The 16,354-nt window shown below is 40.8% G+C and overlaps 1 protein-coding gene across 1 annotated transcript in view; it reads right to left on the bottom strand.

Annotated features, from left to right (window-relative positions):
- The window catches only part of LOC139203484 (MAM domain-containing glycosylphosphatidylinositol anchor protein 1), a 170,314-nt gene that overhangs the window by 55,549 nt on the left and 98,411 nt on the right, over positions 1 to 16,354 (bottom strand). Inside the window, exons 4-5 of the mRNA XM_070833253.1 lie at positions 9,158 to 9,354; positions 6,413 to 6,545 (exon numbers count right to left, since the gene is read on the bottom strand). Coding sequence (XP_070689354.1) covers positions 6,413 to 6,545; positions 9,158 to 9,354 — 330 coding nt within the window. The remainder of the gene's footprint in view (positions 1 to 6,412; positions 6,546 to 9,157; positions 9,355 to 16,354) is intronic.

Here is a 16,354-nt window from a genome sequence, read left to right as displayed (position 1 = left end):
TGAAGTATTGTAGTCATTCAGAAATGGTATGTAGTTTATGTTCAATGGAAAATTGGGGCCATTGATCAAATTTCTATCACATCATGAAAAAAATACAAAAGCAAATAAAAATAAGAGAAAAAATAACAGAGGGGTGGAAAATGGAGACAGCCAGCCATTCTTCCTACTATGACTATGATCTTTAGACATGTAAATACTGAGTGTGTGTGTGTGTGTGTGTGTGTGTGTGTGATAGATATGTGTGGTAGATAGATAGATATAAAAAAGTAATAACACTGGAAGAAGGAATATATACAACAAAGAAGGAACATATACATTGATGTGCAAATGTAGAATAAATTAGCTGAACGGAGAGCAATTGGAAAGAGACAGAGACATCAGGATGATAGGTCCCCGCTAGTCAGAGGTGAGCTGTTGTAAAGAGTTATTGCTTTGGGCAGGAATGATTTCCTGTATCAGTCCTTGTGACAGCAGAGCTGCTGCAGTCTGTTGGAGAAGGTGCTCTGCAATCTGTCCAGCTGCTGGTAGAGAGGGTGGTCAGGGTTGTCCATGATGGTTAACAGTGTTCAGAGTCCTCCTCTGTGCTACCTCAGTAAATCCAGTCCGTCCAGTTTGCAGCCAATGACGGAGCCGGCCTTCTTTATCGTTTGTTGACTCTGTTTCCATCTCCGGCTCCAATGCTGCTCCCCCAGCACACTACGGCGTGAAGGATCTAAGCTTCCTCAGGAAATACAGTCTGCTCTTCCCCTTCTTGTACACCGGCTCAGTGTTGTGCTTCCAGTCCAGTCTGTTGCTGATGTTCACGCCCAGGTACTTGTACTCCTCCGCCGTGGTGACATCCTCCCCCAGAATAGGCAGCGGTAGTGGAGCCATCCTCTTACTTCGGAGGGCGATGACCATCTCCCCGGTCATGGTCACATTCACCAGTGCTCTGTGCTCCTCCTCCTGCCTGTCACTTATACATCCAACCACTGCGGAGTCGTTAGAAAACTTCTGCAGATGGCACGACCTTGAGTTGTACTGTGTGTGCACTAAATACAATGTAAACTTAAATCAGTTTGAAGACAGAAGTTTTGGTCAGGTTGAAATATTGTATTGGAGGCTATGACCTAACTGCATTAGTTCAAAGATGCAAACTGTGATCAGAATCTTGCCAATTTAAATCTGTCATATTTGCACAGTGCAACTCATGAGTATAAATGTGTGTAATTCTGCGAGCCCTGCTTAATAGAGGCTGCATGCTCACCTGTGTAGTTAAAGCAATATGTTTTAAAACTGGGAAGGTCAAATGCAGAGGGCGCAGAACTGGAACTGTGAGAATCTTAAAGCCCCTCCTACCCTCCCAGTGACTCCACAGAAATGATCAAAGCTGCGTTACAAGCAAATTGATTCTTGCCAGTAGTGTGGCTGTACCCCACCCCCACCCCCACCAGAGATCCTCAGACTGGACTGAATCTGACACTGGTAGAGAAATGTCAGAGAATTTAGGAGCTGAACAGTGAAAATGATTCCTGAGGGAGGCCTTAAACCTACATCCAGACACACACACAGGCTGTAGGTTAAATCACTAAACTTATACATTTGTGTAGAAACAAACAAATGAATTAGAATTATAGCCTAAAAAAACATGTGGTGTTGTAACAGATGAGCAAACAAAAACTCTACATACATTAAAGCTTTTAGTTGATTTCAGATCATGTTAAATGTGTGTCTGTCTCATGGCCTCTCTCATTTTTCTATTATTTCTCTCTCCCCCACATGATCACCCTCTGACGTGGATTATAGCCTTACATAAAACTGACTGCACAAATGTAGTACAATGTCCCACCGCAGAGGTTTTACAGTACTAAGGGTTACTGCAGATTGCTCATTGATCCTCAACTTTTCAAGGGGGAATTCATACATAATAGGCCTTGCCACCTATTGATCTCAACATATATATTACAAACTTGTATGACTGTCATATTATTGTGAAGGTTTACTGTAGTATGAGTTACAGTAATCAATAAAAGACTGAATCAACTCTCCCATTGCTCAGATTTACAGGCTGAACCGCTACGCTCAAAGGCTGTCAGCATCCTTAAATCATGCCGCGTGTGTTTGTTTCTTTATTCCAACATACGCGCCGCCATTATTCAGAAAATCCAAAATTTTTTGTAGCATTGTTGATTTTGTCTGCAATTTAGCGCTTTGTCTCATATATGTTAACAAAACAGGAAGAAAAAACCTGAGGTGCATGATAGAGTTTTATGAGTTAGGCATAGAAATTCTCTGATGTAGATTGTTATTTAAACCTGACAGTTACTGACATTGTGATGTCCTGCTCTTTTTCAGTGCACACTAAGTGTTTAGCTTTAAATGGTAAAATGGTCAAATTAAATTTTGCCTTTTCATATGTCTATCTGTTGCAGGTCACTATGTGCAGTGGTGGTATTCAGGTTTTTGCTTGGGACAAGAATAAAAATTGTGAAAAAAATCCAAAGTCTACATTCAGTTGCGGCGGAGTCAATCTAATGCATCTACTGTGTTGCTCCAGCCCTCCACACACCCAGGCCCTTTTCCATTACCCCCTCCACCCTTATACTCCTTTTTAAATAACATGACAAGCTCCGGAGCAATGCCCCTGTGTTCTTTTTATGAGAGGCAAGGGAAGAGGATTTGGCCGCTGTCAGCAGTTACTGGAGGGCAGAAGCCCCGTACTCAAATCCCAGGTTGGGATTATGATATAAAAATCAATCCCCTTGTCCCAGCGCAGTGAATCAGCGGCGATGGCGTGACCTAGTTGGATGAATCCAATCTAAGCAGTGACTGACGCCACAAGGACAAAAGAGAGCTCAGTGGGGAATAACAAAATACGCTCATTAGATAAATATTATAGAGGATAAAAAACAAAGCAGCAACTCACTGTTTGTTTTGCTCCTCTACAATCACTCTATCTCTGTCTCTATGTCCATCTGCCATTCTCTCCCTCTCTGGCCTCCGTGTATCTATTATTTTGTCTGTTCTCTATCTCTTTTGTAATTTTCTTTTTTGTTGGTGTTTCCCCTTTTGTCACTATTATTATTATTTTGGAGATCAGATTCTAGAAATGTGATTTTCTGAGATAACATCATTATGTTTACACTGGTGGTGTTACTTGTCTCCTGTAGATGGATTTATTTAAAACCCTGTATTACTTTTTCCCACTTAATCTCTTTATCTCTTTGTCTCTGAGTGTAGTGGCTAAATGTGTTCAGGCACACCACTGCCTACTTTTGAATATATGATTGTGAGCATTTATGAGCACTGAGGAGGTGTTAGAGGTTGTTTGCCAGCTTAGATACAGCAACCTGGACTGTAAGTGTAGTGTAGTAAGTATAGTACTGCAGCAGCTTTGCAATTATGTAACGTGTGAGACCTACAAATAAGAGAGCTAGCAGAGCATTTCTGTTATTTTTTCCACTGTGTAAATTTTTCTATTCTATTTTCTATTCTACTTCTTGTTGTATGTTTAATCCGGCAGGGTGAAACTTTTGTCTCCCCCTTCTGGCAGTGAGAATAACTCCACAAACGCTGTTGATGCGTGATGGTGGTTATCCATGTTTGTCCTTGCAGTTGATTGCTGTCTTTTTCGACTGTAATCCTTCAGCTCAACACCAAGTTTCTTTTTTTTTTCTGGAGCAGCAGAAACTTCTTTTGGACGCTTCTTAGGTTTTTTTCGCCATATGCTCCGCCATACTCATATTTGCTGTAGCCCACTCTGTTACTGCAGTTGCTCCCCAGTTCAGCTCTGGCAAGCCAGACGTTGCTGGTTGACATAAAATGCATCATTATCGGGGCACAAGTGTGGGAATGTCACACAGACACCACATTTAAAAACTCTGATGTACTGTGAGATACAGAGAAATTCACCTGGTGGCGATACGCTTAATCAGCTCTGATAACTGACTTTCATTTATTTGAGGAAGTCTTGCACTCTTATCTTAAAAAACACATATTTTGCTGACTTTGGTTCAGCAAAAACTCTTTTTTCTCATTTTACTTTCTTACCAATTCTTTTTAAATTGTCTACTGAGGCAAAATAATCTAAGATGGGTGGCAGTACACACGCACACACACACACACACACACACACACACACACACACACACACACACACACACGCAGCATGTTTTCAGTCACTCTGTGAGGCCGTGAGGTCCAGACAGACTGGCTGTTTTGGCTCTCAGCTCTCAGCCTGTATGCCAGAACCAAGCAGACACTTGTGTGTGTGTGTGTGTGTGTGTGTGTGTGTGTGTGTGTGTGTGTGTGTTGACTAAGCCTTAGGGATACAATTGATCTGATCCACGGGAGTCCAACAGGAGAGAACAGGAAGACAGAGGGAATGAGAGTGAAGAACACCTATCACATACAACTCCAGCATTAACACTTGTTTGTTTTCCACACTTGTTTCTCCTACCTGTTGCTTCTGAATGATACTTTCTATATATACAAAAACTTCTGTGAAATTTAGAAATGTTCCAGCTAATGCTTTGATCTGAGCAGCTGTTGATTCATTCACGTCACTCTGTTTTCCCAACCATTTCATCAGGCTGTGTCCATCTCTCATTTTCTGTCTGATTCATGCTGTTTTTCATTTTCTCCTCTTTCTATATCTGTCTGCCATCACTTCTTTCTCATAATCAGTCTTTGACAGAGATGCCAAACCCTGTTGCCTCTCCTCTTAACTTCATCACAGAGCTTGTTCTTTGAAGTGTTTTTTTTTTTATCTTCCCCACCTTCAGATCACTTTAGAAGACTCTTGGGAAACTTTATCTCTTATCTAAAAGGTGCCTTGTTGCTCAAATGATAACCTCTCCTTCAGTCCAAAGTCTGTAAATAAAAAGTAAAGAGTCATGGACACTTATGGCTGTTCTAAAAATCAAGTGAAAAACAAACCCTAGTCTACTCTAGGGTGTGGCTAAGATGTTATACTAATAATGCAGATAAAAAGATTATAAACATGAGAAGATTTTCTTTTCTATCTTTTTCTGTCTTTTCTTACATCTATATTTGTGATTGCACAAAAACTTGACAGGAAAAATATATCTATGATCATTCTGATATGTGGTTGCTACTGACAGTGAGTGACCCTCATGTCTGTACGTTAAGTACGAGGCTTCCACCACAGCTACTATGTGTGGGGAAAAAATAGCTTTCTGCTTAGACAAAGCATTTTTTGGAGGAATTAAATAAAGAAACCAAGTCTTGTGCTGAGCTAACCTAATAGGCTGTAGCTTCATATTTAACCAAGTATTGATCTTCTCATCTAACCCTGGGTATTTACCAAAATGTCTAGTGATTGTTTTAAGGGAGTATTATTCTTTCATTTTCAAAACCAGGCTGGAAAGAAAAGACTGTTTGGCCAATAGGCTGCATTTTGAACCTAAAGCCTCCTTTCGGTAAAAGCAATCATTACAATTCTGCTTCATCCACATTTTCAGTGCACATCTATTCAGCTCCACTGACCGTGAGAAAGACTGGATTAAGACCAGAAGCACTGAACAATCCTCTTGTCTTCAAATGGCTCTTGAGTATGTAAAAACAAATGTAGTACTCTCGCTTTATAGGAGGCATGCTTCATTAAATTTGACACAAGGACATTCCAAATTAATACACTCACACTACTGAAAGGAATTAAATATAACTGATAATGGGTTGGAAGAACACTTCACTATAAAACACTCTAAAGCATGTATGACTGGCTGGCATAAAATGAGAAAAGAAACACACAGAGGGAAAATAAACCCACAATAGAAGACAATAGAAAAAGAATATAAAATACTGCAGTGGCAGGGGGCTTTCCCCATTTCTCCCTCCCTCAGTGTTACCGTAACAAGCCTGACAGGGTTGTCAATGGCAACAATGTCGTTGTAAGTAACACAGTTGCTGTGCGATGACGTGCAGATGGACGGAGGGGTGTAGAGTGAATTGGAGATAAGAGAGAGTGTGACAACTGAATTGCAGCTGATGGCCCTAACATGAGTCCTCGACAACAGAGAGAAAAGCCAGACAGACAATACAGCACACTGGGAGGCAGGCGAGGAGGTGGTCTAGGAACAAATTTGAGTAGAAAGTCAAAGGGCAGAGGAACAACCTATGCAAAGAAAAGAAATGAAAACAAAGGCAGACAGATAGAGAGTTTAAAGGAAGTGAGAAATGAGAGGAGGAGACGGAGACAAAAGATTCCTGAGCCAAGACACAACAAGCATGTAGAGAAAAGTCAGATAAGATGGAAAAGAGTCGAAGAAAAAAAAAAGATTGCCAAAGCAAGAAACTGATGATGAAACGATGACAAGGTCTTGGCTTTGTGAAGACATATGCACATCTCAGCACACACAAGAGCATTTGTTTGTGGTGCTTTTTAAAAAAACAAAACAATCAAAACACGTACTTGTGGCATTTGTGAGCCTAAAGGTCACCGACTTATCTTCGATGTTACACACATTGCGGACGGACACCTGGCACGTGTAATCAGCAAAGTCCTTGGGCCTTAGGTTTTTCAGCTTCAGCACCTTAGTCTCGCCCTAGATGGGACAAATCACACACACACACACACACACACAGAACAACTTTATGCTAAAACACTACATTCTTTTATTTTATCTTCCGTGTGATTAATATGAAAGCCTCATATAAATATTAATTCAAACATAAAAAAAAATGAAAAGATACGATCACATTTCCATTGCATAGCACATAACATTAGATCAATGAGGAAACTCACTGAGGAAACTAGAGCTTTTTACTCTAGTCTTTTCTAAACTGGGTTGTAATCTTGTTTAAAAGTCACTTTAATTTTTGATGAGCTGCAGTGTGATAAACAGGGTCAAAGACACACTCAGATGAACACACGCATACACACACACACGAACGTGCATGCGCACATGTGTCTGACATGCCCTAATTATCAACTGATGCATCGCAGATCTACATATAGAGTGTTAATGATGAATTTCAAATGCCTTTCACATGAGACCGTCAGGAAAATGAAAGTGATCTGTCAGAGCAAAAACAATAGCTAAATTCATTCATACTTTCCCTGAGTATTCACAGACCGACGTCTCTCACTGCTCCAGTAGACCTCTATGTGCCTCTCATGTACACATATACTCTGTCTTGGACAAACAGAAGCACTCACACATCTCTTTCAACATCAGTGGTGATTTTTCAGACCAAGACTTTGTGTTTGACACTGTAAGTGTCTATCTGCAACAGTAGGTGATGGACTAACAGTGTCGGAGGCAGCCCTGGGAGGGGCTCTGCTCGCTGGCTAATTGAACTCAAGGGGCTCTGCTTTGTGGCTGACTGATGCTTTGATAAGTGGAGAAAAAGGGAGCAGTTGTGCTAACACAACAATCGTGCACCCAGACTGGAAGATCAGGCTTGGGGACTATTTTTGTTCTTCGGCTAACTTACTGGCTATCGCTGACTGTCGAACTGATCAAATAGAATTTTGCTCCACACAGCACAACTAATCATGTGAAACGCGATGAGAAGTTTTCGAGGGTGAGTGTCTGTGTACACCTCAGTGTAACCTATAAACTATTTGTTGTCATTTTGGCACACATGCATCATGAGGCGTCCCTCTGCTTTGGCTGCTGGCGCTTTCTGTGCCGTTTCATAACAAGAGAATGGGTTTTTAAAGATGACGATGGATGTGATGTAATCTCAAATATAAAGTTTGGCTGGAGTTGCTTTCCCAAGATCCAATAAAGAGCAGCTGCCAATGTCACTTGTGCTATGAAATAATATTCAAGTACGACATCCACACAGTGGTGAAATACTACAGAGACAGTGGATGTGTTGTCCTGAACAGGGCCTTAAGTAAGGAAACCTGTAACCCCTAAAAATAATGCAGTGTTAAATGCCCCTTAGCCTTGGAAGTAACGCTTCATTACTACTGTAAATGCTAAAGACTGCGTCTTACAACTGAGTAGATGAACATACTGGTCATATACATTTTTGCTCTTGTGTTTTTGGCTTTTGAAAGGCTAACAAAAAAACTGTGTATCACTCTCATTAAAGCCCTTTGGCATGTGGAAAAGATCACAGCTTGACAGGCCTGTAACACTGAGTTAAGGATAAAGTTATTGGATGATAGCTGTTAGGGGGAGGAGTTTAGTGCACAGGCAATTTAATTCCTATGACCCTGTTGTGCCAGGACAGTGTTACCAGATGTACGATAATTATCATATTTGGGCCAAAATGTTGCCTGCTGTGTGATCAATAATGCCAAAAAATGCCATAATGTAAAATAATTTCACTATTTTGTGATGCCCACAATTACTTGTTGGTTTTAGTCTGCGCTGCCTCAAAACTACAGAACAGGCTCAGCACAGGCCTGCTGCACGCACACATCAGAGTGTGAAGAATGCAGGTGAATGTTTCAGATTCAAGCCATCAAGCTCTAAGCGGCGCTCCTTCTCAAAGCATCACCATCTCTTGTATGCTGTGTTCAAGGTCGAGTTGTTTTGTATGTACCAGTAAGCCCAGTTATTTATTCAATTAGCTTAGCTTATGGCCTTACCTATTTTTATGCAGAGGAAGAACAGGCTTCCACTTGTGCTGTCTTGTAATTCAATTCTGTGATAGTAGGCTATTACAAAAATAGTCCGACTGATGGACCTATGGACACACACCCCCGTCCACGCATCATAGCTACATTGGCTTACTTTAAAAAATGATGTGGGTAGAATTGTGCAGTCTATGATTTGCAGATGTGTCAAAAATCCATTTGAATACATGTTTTATAAAATCAAACATTTACTCCTATTTGTTCTTGTGATTACGACTCCGACGATAATTTTCCTCAAAATATGATCATTTTAAGCGTCTGGTACAACAGTTGAACATTTCCAATCTGTCAACGCTGTACCGGGGTTACAACCATAGTGATTTAACAGTATTCATGTAAACACTGAAGGTTAGACAGAGAGAGCACGAAAAAAACTAAATGAAAGCTAAAAAGATTTAGAGTGAAAGATATTTTTCAAGACAAGGGTAAAACTTGGGAGCAGCAGAGGATACAATTCAGTAGGGAGGACTCTGTGAGGCGCTTCTTTAAGAGATGAACTGAAAGCAGGGAGTGACTGCACATCTGGAAGCATGTCTGTGCTGCGTATGTGCTCATGTGTACCTGAGTGTAAAGCGGTTCGTAAATGTCCACTCCATTGTCCTTGCTCTGTTCGATGAGTGTGCTCCCACGTTTCCAGATGAATCGTGCGGGAGGGTTGGAGTTGACGGTGCAGCGCAGGAACACCGTCTTCTCCTGGTAGTAACTGCCACGCACATCGCTGATGGTCTGGTGCACCGTCAGAACTGGTGTGTCAAGGTCTGCAAAGCACAGCAAAAAAAACATGAAAACACGAAAGACTCAGATGTAGCTGTAGGGGGAGAAGACTGGTCATTACACCCCACAAACTTGTTCATTCGGGTCTTATTACACAAAATGAGCAGCAATGAATTCACAAGGCACAGTTTTATAGAATCACAGATTCTTCAGAGTATGTGTAGGTAAAATAACCTTCAGTTTGTGTGGTGTTTTCACTTTTCTGTGCAAAACACTGGCATGGTTATGTGCCAATTTAAATTGTTTTTTAAAAAATCTCAAAATGTAATAAATAATTAGTTAGTAGTTAAATAATTGTATGGTCAGATAAAAAGGTATAAAACTATACATCCTAATCTTTACAGTTTAAAAGGTCGTTGGAGTTCATGCAAATGAGCATAGTTTATTTGATATGAACATGAGAAAGTAGCATGGATGTACAATAGGAACTGGATAAAGTGTCAGAGGCCCTGTTCATTCCTCGCAAATTTGCTCAGTGGAGCATGAAACAGAAAAAGTTGTATAAAATTGCCCAGATCCTCTGCATTGTGGGGCCCATGGAGCATGCATAATAGCATCACACAGCAGGGGGTGTGCCTTAGGAACAATTAAAAAAAGATGCTTGCACTCAGAAAGAGTGTATTACTAATGTTCACTTGTTAAAGATGCTATGCGCTTGTGATATTGGAGCCTAAAGAGGTAACAGGTGAAGATTAAAGAGAGACTTGAAATTATTGAGAGGAACTAATAATTATTTAGTGCTCGTTAATACTGGGTGTCATTTCTATTGCATAATCTATTGCATTTATTTTATAAGTAATATCGGTTAGTGTACATGGACTAATGAATGAACTAAATTTGGTTTCACTGCATTTAAAATATTTTTCTTGAGTCATAATCCATCATAGGTAATTCATGGTTTGGTAATAACTTTTTAAAAAAGGGTTGCATATACAAAATTAAAACACAAGATAAAAAGCTAATAGGACATTGTTGTTAGTTTTGGTTTGGTTAAGTGAACAAAAGTTGTAGGAATGATAATTTTAAAAGTACCGGCAGTAGCACCATTGTATTTGAAAGTGTACCCAGGGCCCCATCAACAGTACTACAACAGAGAGAAGATTCACCTAATATTATTTAGCTACATGTGACAGGTGTTGTGTATATGCATAGGGATGGGATTTAGTTAAATGGGACACAGCTGTAAATAATGGCAAGGAAGAGCACCCAAACTGCCAAAAACTGCCCATAAGGGTTGACCTGAAGATCCCTCCAACCCAAGAAACTCACCTTGCGCACATAAATTAATTACAACATGGTCATGAGTTAATCAGGAAGTGCAAATGAATTGTATCTTGTCGCCACAAATTATTAAAGCATGGCCATATTTGTCTCTTGTCCACACAATAGTAGTTCAAGCGCTCAATGTAGTGAAAAGTGGTGGTGGTATATTTTTTTCTCTCTGTGACCACTCTGAGCCTCCGTACAAATGTCCAAGCGATTTGTGCATTTCGTCATTTCCCTCTCTGGCTGTGACTCTCTCACACATTAGATTTATATATTTTTTTCTGTCATTTTTATCTCTTTCCCCCACTTGCCTCATTTTCCCTGTGCATTTCCTTCATGGGAGTGTCATCTCCCTTTCCCTCCAGTGGATAGGATTTCAGCTGCTGTCACAAGCATGGAGGCTGCTCTCCCCTGGTTTCTGCCATCTCTCCAAAACTCACTGCCACTTTCAGTCCGCATCACCATCCCACCCTTTCTATCCACTTCTCCTTGCTCCTTGCCTCTATCTCTTACAGGGCAGACTTGTGTGTATGTGTGTGTGTGTGTAATCCCAATTCTTTGCAGCCTAATTGGACTGTTGCGGACTTCAAACATCATGGAAACAATTTCTGCCAACACTAGGGTAGCCTTTTGCCCCCTTTTCCTTCCTCTCCATTTTACCTCTCTCCATCCCCTCTCACCTCCTCTTTTCTCTTCTCTGCCCTTTCCTCACTTCCTTTCTCCTGTGTCAGAGCTGCAGTCAAAAAGGCGTGGTGCAGGCTATAGAAAACAGGTGAGATGTGAGTGCTATGTTCCTTGACACCATCAGCTGAGAGCGTAGCACGACCCATGTGATGGAGGAAGGAGGGAGGTATTTGTGTTTGGCTGAGACGTTTGAGAGTGCTGTTGAAAAGGGCACAGCTGTCACACGAGGGCACATGCACATGCATTGACACACTCACATCTGGACCTACATCAAAGTGCAGTGGTGCAGTGCAGCCTGAGCGTAGCATCAGAACACATAGTGGTTTGAAGGCTGGGCAAAGACGGGCACATAAATACACAGAGGCAGCTTGAACTTGTTCAGGCGATTTTTCTGATTTAAAAAAAAAAAAAGGTATTTTAAGAGACTACAGCTCTCTTTTCAAATGAAAGGTGAGTCACAGGGTCATGGGGAAATGTATCAATCGATAAGATGTGATATAACTATCTATAACAATGTGCAAAAGCCTTGCCTACATGTTTTGGGACAGACAGTTGAGTCAGCATGTCTGCGACACTGAAACTATCATGTGAACACATTAAATCACCGCAATAGTTTAAAAACAAGAAAAAATTAAAGCAGATTCTTTTTTAAATTTGCTGAAGGGGCTTTAAGGTCACATTTTATGCATTTGAGTGTGAGGTGCTCGCAACGGCCATTATTTGTGTCAAAAAAAAATTCTTAAGCGTCTGAAAAAATTAAACTTGCGCTCCATATAATGTGTTTGACCCGGCTGAGCTGCTTACTCTAATGCTGTGAAGTATTTTGTATCTCAGTCATTTGAGATTTTCTCAGTGATTCAGTTCTGCACTCTGTGAAGTGCTCACCTTGTTTCCGTTCCTTTCATCTCCCCGTGGACACCCTCATTTATAAAACGACAACCCACAGATTGGGACAGAGGACCCAGCAGGAAACTAGACAGTGAAGTAACCACCAGTCTCTTTAAAAGCCTCTGCCAGGGACAGGCCATCAGACCTGGTCAGCTATCACAGATCTGCCTCTCGGTTCTGCCACGTGTGCATGTGTGTGTGTGTGTGTGAGCAAGCACCTTTGTATTCTTCAGTTTGTGAATATGTGCATGCATACGTGTGTGTGTGTGTGTGTGTGTGTTTGTCCGAGATTGGCACAGCATTTCTGTATGATTTTCACAGATCGTTTACAGCGCAGGGGGAATCCTAGCTGACCAGTACCGTGGTGGTGTGACTGCCTGAGTGAGTCAGAGAGTGAGTGTGACTATCTGCTGACACTATAAATGTGGTGAATGTGGAAAGTGACAGATTGACACAAACGGAAGCGGCTACGGTGGATTCTCGAGAACATCCTGTAACTGTAAATGGACAAACACAGTAGAGTCACTCAGAGGTCCACATAAAATGTTCACATACAGCCAAAAGGCTTGTGACAGCATAAAGAGTGTATCAGTAGCATCGGAACACATGATTCACTCATACAGTTAGAATCAAAGCAATCTGCTCTCTTTGTGTGGTGCAAAAAAGATAAAACAAGATTAAACAAATATGCCGCTAGAGCACAAAAAGCTGTTGCTGCTGGCCTCATACTTCAAAATGCATGTATTTTTTGAAGTCATGAATGAAACTATGACAATACTTTCACAGTCTTTTTTTACTACATGAAAATTGTGTTGTTAAAGCTTTTATAATCCAAGCTCCCAGGGCGAGTCTAACTTTACTCAGTTTGGGTCCTTAAGTAAATAGACACACAAGATGAAACTGCAAGTGTACAGAAATACAATATGAAACTTTAATGAAGCTTCTGATTTCCCCAAAGTCCTGCCGTTGCACACAGCTTAGATCAATTGCACTGTGCTGCTTTTGTTAGCCACAACTTTTAATGTAAATCAACGCTTCTAAATTTCAAGCTGCACTGGTGGTCTGGCATTGTTTTCCGCTTAGACACCACACAGTGGTGCTGACACAGAGACATTTTAGTGTTCACTTAGAGTGTGGCCTGTAGCTTGGACAAGTGGATAAAGCACAAAACCACATGTCTTTCATAAAGTTAATGCTATGTGATAGACAGTGCTTCTCTACACCTGCCTTCTTGAGCCCAAAGTCATCTTATCATAATATCCAATTCTTTCTGATGTTTTTCTGGATTACATCCATCTTTAAAACTGTTGATTTGGGGTATCAATATTTGAGGATTTGTCTTTTATTGAAAAAAATCTACTTTTCCCACATGCTAAATCATCAGTGGATTATGTTTGTATTGGGTTATTTTTACCTCAAAGCGTTTGTTTTATTACAAAAGACAGAAAAATAATCTTGGTACTGTAACTGAATATGAAACAAATACACCACTGACTGGCAGCAGTTGGCCAGCGGTCTTTTCACTTGTTACTGAGTTTTACATAAAAACTTGGTACTTGCACTTTATTGTATAGTCGACAGCATTGTGAGCGAATGGAACGATATGGGATAAAACTAAAGCCATAACAATAACGATATAAAAGACAGAACAAGCACAATGAATGTCACATGCACAATTCAAATCTACAAGGGCGCCGTTAGGGAGTTTATTTTAGTTACCTACTGTAGGCTACGCGGATCCTTGGATATTATTTTGAACATAATAAAGACAGCAGAGGACTGTAATGTCTATAAAAAGTGTGACTTTATCTGCTGTCGTGCTCTTTAACATTTACATAATTGCAAACACCTTCATTAAAATGACACTTCATGAATAAGTTTGACTTCACTTTATTTAAATTTCTCATGATAAAGGAAATAAGAAAAAGGGAATATCTCTAGCAAAGTGTCTTATCTGGTTGACACAAATTAATTCAAGAGTAGGAATTCACTGTGTTTCTTGATCAGGCAACCAGATCCGGTTAAGCCAGCTGCCTGTTAATGAAATTCCCTTATCATTAGCAAGAAAGACTGTCAAGTATTTTACTTCTATTTGTTCAGAATATTCTCAGGTCCCAGTTCATCTCAATTATACTAAAAAACGGATGCAGGAAACCCTCTTATGCACCAGTATAAAATTACCAATGTGTCTGAGGTATTCCCTGTAGGTGCAATGTTGGTCAGGTATTCCAATTATGTTTGCTTGTGAAAATTATGTTGTTTTAAAACGCATTTCAGGGAAAAACCAACCAGCAGAAGGCTTACAGACACTACATACTTTGTTTGCTTGTTATCTGTGGAATCACATGATCATAAGTGTGATCAGAATTACTAATGCTGGACATCTAGTGACTACTCTGCTAGCAACTGCAGTAAACCCAGCAGAGAGCATGCATGGCAACAGCAAAACAAACAAAACAAAACAAACAAAAAAATCATTTTTTTCTGCATTGACCACCAGACCTTTTTAAGAGTTTATCTGCTGTATTTTAAAGTGGTTTCATACCCTGTTCCAAACCTCTTAGCCTTCTACAGTAGATTCAATCTTGAGGGGCAATGTGGAAGAAATGAAAAAAAGGCAATGATTTGTATGTATATACAGTATCTGTCAAAGACTCCTGGTAATATGCCAGCATGCCATCAGTTCTTCACAATCATACCTTAAAAATCTCCCCGAAATAACCACAGTAGCCATAGCCATGATGGAAACAGAGATTTACTCAGAAGCAATCCATCTGAGCGGTCAGGGTTGACCGAGTGTGTTTTTGTAACAAGTTGACCTCTGCTGGGTTCTTTCTCCTGTGGGAGGACGCCCTGTACTCCAAATCCTCTTTGATTTCCAATAACATGTCCTGTACTCTAATAGCTCTCTAGGAGTAGACAGCCATTAGAGAACCAAAGAGAAGATGACAGGTTCAATTGAGTGTGAGCGTGCAATGGAGGAGAATAAGGTGTGGTGTGTGTGGATGGTTGGGTGACGGGATGGGATTGTGTGTGTGAGGATAGCTGTGTTTAATATCTATTGTACAACACAGAACAGCGAGTGTATTAGTCCCAATAAACAGAATTGTAATCACTGTAATTCAGTGAAGGTCAGAATCCAGAATCCATTATCAATTTGCTGAATAATAAGTGGGAAAGAAATTGAGCATGTATGTAAAAAAGAGAGAAAGATGACACTGCACTGTTATCATGCTAAACAGAAAGGTCTTTCAGAAGGAAGGTCAGCAACTGTTCTGTGTTGTGGATTAGTGAACCTTGCTCAAAGGATGTTGTGATGCATCTAGAGCAGCACGCTTGTGAGACGTTCAATGTAGAGACGCATGTGACCCCTTCCAAGCCTCCTTGCAGCAGTAACTGGCAGTGTTGTGAGTCCAGGCTGAACTGGTGGGAGATCTTGGAGCTACAGTAGTCAGCACAGACAGGATAACTGGGCCCACCCTGGCATTTGCCAGTCATTGCCTTGCACTGCTGCCTTGTGGGCAGCTCTGCGAGGACAAAGGCTTGGAGAGCACAGTATGAGAGAAATGCAAGCTGTGGCAGTAAGCTTTGAGGCAGGTCCATCTGACTGGAACCCCGGCAGCCTCATGCAACAGGCAGTTATACAGGTCATCTCAGGATTATCCCTTGCCACTGGAACCCATCTCTGTTATGCCAAGAATGTGATGTCCTCATGTCATTCTAATCATCTTCAAAGCGCAGGTACACAAAACCATTTGATTCTATGCCCAGCTCTTAAAAGATCTGTTTGCGATGGGTCATCTTGTGAAGGGGCTGAATGACCTGTGTGTCTCAGCACTACTCTTCAGTGACCTTCACTGAATTGGGACATTACGCTTGTGGTCAAAAACACAATAGACAAATAAAGCACATTCTCCCACAGCTTGCAGCATGGAACATAAGAACTCTCCTGAACTTTAGCCACAGTCCAGGCAAGCCCAAACATCAGACTGCATTGACTGCAACAGAGTTTAAGCAGTTTTATCATTTTGATCTCAATTCAACCCCGGAATTTTAAGGTTATAGACTCTGTTATCACCCCCTCCCCATGTCATTTTACTGACATGTTACAAAAGAGAGTGAGAAGTTTTTAATTTTCTTTTATAA

Source organism: Pempheris klunzingeri, chromosome 1 (genome assembly GCF_042242105.1).
Source record: "Pempheris klunzingeri isolate RE-2024b chromosome 1, fPemKlu1.hap1, whole genome shotgun sequence".
NCBI classification, from domain to species: Eukaryota; Metazoa; Chordata; class Actinopteri; order Acropomatiformes; family Pempheridae; genus Pempheris; species Pempheris klunzingeri.
Note: the sequence above shows the minus strand (reverse complement) of the source record. Positions and strands in the feature narration are given on the sequence as shown.